The sequence below is a fragment of the Poecilia latipinna genome, unplaced genomic scaffold (genome assembly GCF_001443285.1).
Source record: "Poecilia latipinna isolate Pla-1442-1.1 unplaced genomic scaffold, P_latipinna-1.0 Scaffold168, whole genome shotgun sequence".
NCBI lineage: Eukaryota > Metazoa > Chordata > Actinopteri > Cyprinodontiformes > Poeciliidae > Poecilia > Poecilia latipinna.
In genome coordinates this window covers 242,689-249,325 of record NW_015112784.1, presented here as the reverse complement: position 1 = coordinate 249,325, position 6,637 = coordinate 242,689, and the positions used below count along the sequence as shown (strand labels likewise).

At 40.5% G+C, this 6,637-nt stretch overlaps 1 protein-coding gene across 2 annotated transcripts in view; it reads right to left on the bottom strand.

Annotated features, from left to right (window-relative positions):
- The window catches only part of lox (lysyl oxidase), an 18,342-nt gene extending 12,230 nt beyond the window's left edge, over nt 1-6,112 (bottom strand). Inside the window, exons 1-5 of one of the 2 annotated variants that reach the window (XM_015029948.1) lie at nt 5,707-6,112; nt 5,412-5,583; nt 1,824-1,932; nt 866-997; nt 38-194 (exon numbers count right to left, since the gene is read on the bottom strand). In XM_015029948.1, coding sequence (XP_014885434.1) covers nt 38-194; nt 866-997; nt 1,824-1,932; nt 5,412-5,442 — 429 coding nt within the window. In that variant the 5' untranslated portion in view covers nt 5,443-5,583; nt 5,707-6,112. Of the gene's footprint in view, nt 1-37; nt 195-865; nt 998-1,823; nt 1,933-3,163; nt 3,784-5,411; nt 5,584-5,706 lie in introns of those variants that run through there. The other variant, XM_015029947.1, reaches the window with a different exon arrangement.
- Between the last annotated feature and the right edge of the window lie 525 nt (nt 6,113-6,637).

Below are 6,637 nucleotides of genomic sequence, written 5' to 3'. Positions count from 1 at the left end.
TGTGTGTACCTGGCTGTGTGTACCTGGCTGTGTGTACCTGTGTGTGTGAGGTGCAGGCGTAGCGGCGGTAGTATCCCGGGTCGCAGGACGTGTCCTCCAGGCAGAAGCTGGCCTTGTGGCCCTCGGCCACGTGGCTGTAGGTCCGAGCGTCCAGCAGCTCGTACAGGCTGAACTCATCCATGCTGTGAAAGTGGCTGAACACACGGCAGGTCAATATAAAAATAAAAATTCATTCAAATATTCCAGAAAGATGATCAACCTTACTGACAAACTCTGTAAAAATAGATCCTGTAAAATGTCTTTTTAGTCACTTCTGGAGTTCCTCAGGGTCAGAGTTCAGATTTTACTTTTTACATTTTTGGATCATATTTTATATTTCAGATTATTTAAAATCCCTCACATGAATCTGAGCTGTAGAAGAAAAGCTAATTCAATGTTAGACATATTCTAATTCATCTAGCAATGATAAAATGTTTCTAGTTTTATGATTAACAGATTATTTGATTATTTTCTGTTCCTTGTTGTTTTATTCAAATATTTAGGAATATGTTCAACTCTTGGTTTTAGTTGTGCTCTAAATGTGATTAAATTGAGTAATTTCAGAGTATTTATTTTACTACCTAGTGATTAGAACAAAGTTTTAAACGACAGTGATGTTAGCAATGAGGCTAAAAATCCTTCTTTGCATATTTTGCATTAATCTACTCAGATGTTCCTCAGTTATACGATGGAATATAACATTATTTTCACATTAATGGAAGAATTTCAGAATAATAGCTCATAGCTTGTAGTTTGTTGGGTTTGTTTTTACCTCCAGCCTCCATAAAATCAGCTCTAAAGTGGAAATCTGTAATGATCTGCGTACTTGTGACAGCTGTGCCACTCCCAGGCGTATCGGGGTCTGCTGGGCAGGAAGTCGGCCGTCCCCTGATTCTTCACCCTCTGAGTGAACCGCAGCAAAACTCTGGTGTCGTAATCCGCAGAAGAGCGAGACGAGCTGGAAAACAGAGGAGATGATCCGAGTCGAACGAACAAATTCACAACCTTTAAAAACATAAAGGATAAAAAAAAAATCTAATTTTCAGTTTTATTGTCTTGAATTTTCTTTGGTGCAAACATAAATGGTTTATATTTATATATTTATGGCACTGATTGTAGTTTTCTGGCTGATCTTTAAAAAGTCTGATCTGCTGATTCTGAGTTTGACTGGTTTTGTCTGAAAAGTCTTAAAGTTGTTAACATTGAGGTGAATATTGTGGCCTGAAGGTGTCAGTCATCCCTTTATCACAGCAGAGCAAAAATAAACTGATTTTCAGGCTTTTGCAGAACATCAGCTGATCTCTGATCTAATTGTTCCTGATTTATGAACCAGCTGATATTTTACAGATCTGCAGCAGTTTGCAGCGAAGCTTGAAGGATCTGAGCTTCCTGAAGTAGAACCGTCTGCTCTGTGCTTCATTAGTTTTCATTACAGATGTGAGCAAAACGTTGTCAATATTCTGCTACTGTCAATTGAATTGTTGTGTTTCCACTAAGAAACACAAATAAAATCAAACCTAAATGAGTTTGTTCACATAATAAGTCATAGAAAAAGCCACACCTTCATCGCCATTAATCTCCTTTGTTTCATTAACATTCAAGTTGAGGTGATTGTGTCAAAGCGTCCAGCAGATCTCTGGACTCATTCTGGACTTGGTTCAGGAAACAAACAGAACCAAAGCCCAAAAGCAGGTTGGGAAATTCAAACTGAGCTCAAAAGAACTTCAACTCCTTCCATATCTTCACTAATAAACTCTGCATGACTGAGGAAGAGGAAGCCTTACGATGCGAGGCAGTTCTCCTCAGCGGCGCAGCGCAGGTTGTACATGGGCGACCTCTGGACGTACGAGGCGATCTGGATGTAATACGGATCCGGAACCAGATCCGGGAGACCTGCAGCCAGGAGGAAGCAGTGAGGAAAAACTTTCAGATCATTTTAAATATCTGAGCAACAAACACAGAAACTTTTAAACGGCTTCAGTCAGAAAGAGAAGACGACTGAAGGAAAGTTGATTCTTCTGTTAACTTTAAAGCCTCTTCAGGAAACAAGTTTATATTCAACTGATTTAAATGGAATCAGACATGATTTAGAAGAAGCTGCAGCCTCTCAGTTCCTTCTAGTGTTAAAATCTACTTTAAAAAAAAATCAATCTCCAAATTCAAATCTTACAGGTTTGAAAGGAACATGCAATCTCTTTCTTTCTTTCTTTCTTTCTTTCTTTCTTTCTTTCTTTCTTCAGTTCCACCTTCTCTGCTGTTCTGGTTCTGGTTCTACAGACTGGGTTGGAAAGATTGCAATAACAGCTCTATAACCAACAGAGGGCGCTGTAAATCCCTTTTGAGTGAAAATAAAGAAAAGTTCAATATTTCATTATAAATTAAACAAGTTAAAGCTTAAAATATGTCATTTAGAAAATGTATCTCTTCTGCAGTCAGAGAAGAACCAGAGGAAAACTGGAGCATTTAATGTTTAAAGTGTTTGATATGAATGCAAATATATTTATTTCTGAGTTAACCAAAACCAGAAGGATTGGTTATTCATGTTTACACAAACTCAGCTGGTTTGATTCACTTTTCAGACACAAACTTACATTTTCAGAGACAGAATAATTAGATTTGTTGGTAAAACAAAATAAAGTCAAATTGTTGAATTCTTATTAGGATGGATTTTCTCTCACCATCAGATCTGCTGCTCCAGCTCAGAAACTCATTTAAACAATAACAGCCATCACTCACATCACTAATATTAGCTCGTTTTTAAAATGTTATCTGTTTTCAGCTCCTCTCTTATTATTTTTGATGCTGCTGTAACGGTTCGGTTCTGTTCAGTAAAAGATGCTGATGAGGATAAATCTGTTTTCCTGCAGAGATCAGGAGGTTTGCTGTGCAGAATGAAGTCAAACATCTGTCTGTCTTTAGCTTGGAGCTGATTGGGGGCCTGAGCTGCAGTAATGAGTCAATAAAAGCAGGAATTTAATCACCAGGATTTTCATGAGAGAAAGACATAAAAACCACAGAAGACAGAAACTTACTGCTGAACATGAACCAGTCTGACTCCCGTTTTCATTAATTAAACAAAACCAAACTCAAGATAGCAGCTGGAAAAGCTCGGCGTTGCTCTGACCGTTCTGGTGGTACCGGGTTCCGTATCCGGGCCGGGGCTGGGTCTGGGGTCTGGGTCTGCTGTACGTGTCAAAGTAGTTGTAGTAGGGGTCGTAGCCGTGGCGCTTGTAGGGGTTGTAGGGGTCATCTCCGACCATCATGTCCTCCCTGTTGGCCGGGGCAGAGCCGGCCTGAGGCTGCTGGCGCGCCACGGCGCGGAGCTGCGCGGAGCTGCTGGCGGCGGGGACCCGCGGCGCCCCCCGGGCCGCAGCGCCCGCCGCCGTGTCGTTGGCGCTGCTGAGGACCAGGACCGGGTCGCTGCGGCGCGGGGAGCCGCTCTGCCGCCTCCCGGTGGGTCTGTACTGGGCCCCGCGGCTCAGGATGCTGAAGACCTGCCCGTTGTGTTGCCATGTCAACCCCCTCCGGAGCGCATCAGACTCAGCAGCTTCCTGAGCGCAAACTGTCTCCAGAAAGCAGCAGAGGAAGCAAACATGCGCAAAGGACAGCGCCAGGCGTGCAAAAGAGCGCAGCTTCATGGTTCAATAAATTAGGAGCCGCTGCTTTCCGCTCAGCTGCAGATCTGAGGAGGTTTGGAGCTCAGCTGCTCCGACCTCTGATGGAGGGAGGAGTGAGAGAGGAAGAGCTTCTCCACCTCCAGCAGGATCCTGACTTATAGGAGGGTTTAACTCTTCACGGATCGCTTCACACTGAAACTGTAAAGATCAACCTGCTGGAGCTCGTTTTAACTTTAAATAAACACAAACAAACAAAAGTTTATTTTTGTATTCTTCAAATACATCTATTAATCCTGCTAATTGGACCCGACAACGTGTTTAGTTTGGATTCTTAAATGTTTGGAAAGTTGAGTTTAGTTGTAAACAAGCTGTGGTCTGACTCTGAGATTCTTTCATAATGCAGCTGCTGCAGCTGCTGCTGCTGCTGCTGCTGCTGCTGCTGCTGCTGCTGCTGCAGGCGTCACACAATTGCAGCTCTGCTGCAGCCAAACCAAAGTGCAGCAGCTGCAGCTCGAAGCTGCAAGGGAGGAATAAACTGCAACATTTTATCTGGAATAATCAATCACTGCCAAAGATCTTCTCAAATTATTTTTCATAATCACAAAACCAAACATGAATCTCTCAGTAAAACCATCCTGAGTTTTTCCAGAGTTTTCATCTTGTTGAGATGATTTGAGTTAAAATCAGAGTTTTGATCCATTTTCCACAGTGAGGTGTGAAGCTCAGCCTGTTTGTCTAATTACAGCATCTCTCTGGTCAGAACTGAGGCTGAAATTATTCTGAGGTTTCACTTCTGACTCAACGTCGCTTCAACCTGAAAACTTGTCCACCGAGTCGTTTTCAGGTTATTATTCACAGAACCGGTGGCATCCAGAGCAGCACAGTGATGGAGAGACTTTGTTATTTTGTCGAGTGACGACCAGGAATGTCTGAGATTTTTGGAGACAGAACAACTGAAAGTGGGTTTAGTGACGAACGAGAAGGAAAATTATGCTTTTTTTTTTTTTTACAGAAAAAACTATAAAAATTGTAAGAAATTGAATAAAAATGTATAAAACATTGTATTTGTATTTACACCTCTTGAAGTTTTTGAAGAAAACAGAAAAACATGAATGATTTTTCTTCCACTTCTCAGCTCTGCTCTACTTTGTGTTGGTTTATGACAGAAATCCCATAAAATATGTTAAATTCTGCCCTATATGACAAAATGGAAATAAGGTCAAAAGTTATGACTCTTCACTATAAAAACATAAAATCTTACCAAATATTTTTAGTGCAAAAAACTTGGCATCAGACAAAACTAACACAATAAAGATCAATAATTCCTTAATATTGATGAAAAAACACTGACATATTATTTCACTTGAATTATGAAAAATATCTTGTTAGAAGAGAATCTGCCTGCAGAATTAACATTTCTTTAATCAATAAGGGAATGTTTACTTAAACCTTTATATCTTGCTGAAAAGTTACTTTGTTGTAGTTTTATTTCAAGATATTTACCCGAGAAACTCGTCTAAAAATACATTTAGTGTTTCTGCAGCGTCTGAAACTAAACCTGCCGTCTTTGTTCTACAGCTGATCTGTTCAAACAAAATGCTTTTGTTTGGTTTTACTGGTAAATGACTTCTTGTCTCCTGCTGGGAGCTCAGGATGCTTTAAAACAGCTGAAAATGAGGCTCTACCAGCTGAGACGTTTCCTCTGCAGAGCGCCGTAAAACACACAACCTGCCACCCAGACAGACAAACACTTTCCTTTTCTACCACGTTCAGCTGCAGGTTTCATTGATGTTCTGTGATCCTGTGTGAGGTCATGCAGTGATGTGCTGAAGACAGAGATTGATTCTACAAGCTGAATTCATGAGGTTCTCCTGGTGCATCTGGGAACAAGAGCTGCTGTTTACATTCAGCAACACATTTCCTCCACCTGAGAAGAAATAAAGCTTCTTCTGTAACTTTGAGTTTTCCAGTTATTACTGAAGTCAAAAGTCTGAAACTTTCATTTAGAAACATCAGTGCAGATGCACAATCCATAATCCATAATCCATACCTGAATCAGTGGATGTTCTGCATAATCCAGGCTGAACCAGTTTGGTGATGATCAGCTGAGTTGGTGACCAAGTCGAGGTTTGATGAGGACGGATTCAGGTGAGTGAAAAACCTCAAACCTAAAATCTTTATTCTGTTTCTGCTGCTGAGCTGAAATTATGATTCCATGTTGATTAAAATATGCATGAAAGCTCCTGCACCAAACCTCCATATGCAAACATCAGGTCCTCACAGCTGGGTCAAAGGTCAGCACACACAGAGAGAGGTGTGTGTCTCTGTTGATAGTCGGGTTTAGGCCTGAATGAATCAGGGTGTAACACAAGTTGTATATTAAATCTGAAGCCGATAACTAAAAGAAGTTAAAATCTCCATTATTTATTTTCCACTGGCTCAGGACTTTACAACACAAACTTCAGGCTTTCTGAGGCCAAAACAATAAACTAAAGTAAACCTTTTATCCTTTTATCCACTGATGAGGAGGAAGTGGTTCCAGGTGTGGCAGCAGGTCTGCAAACACAGGAGCACAGATGGATCTCCATGGCGACCCCTAGAGGTCAGAGGACGTAATAGATCCGATTCTTTACCCTGAGCAGGCCTGGAGGACCTTTCTTCTTCTTCTTCTTCTTGTTTACCATCACTGCTTTGCCTTAATTATATTTAATAGTGCATAAAATAATATTTATTTCTGCAAAAGCAAATAAAGTTCATGTGTTCTCCTTTTACTTTGTTTCTATTTTACAAATATCACTAAAATATTATTAATGCAAATTTATACCAAACAACTGCATGAGGATTTGATGTTTATACTTTGATATTATACATTTAATATCAAGGATTGTTATTAAACGGCTCATTGTGAAAGAAGATCATAACAGGCAGAACTGATGAGACTGAAATCATCTAATGATTTTGTGCCCAAAATGTTTTGCAGC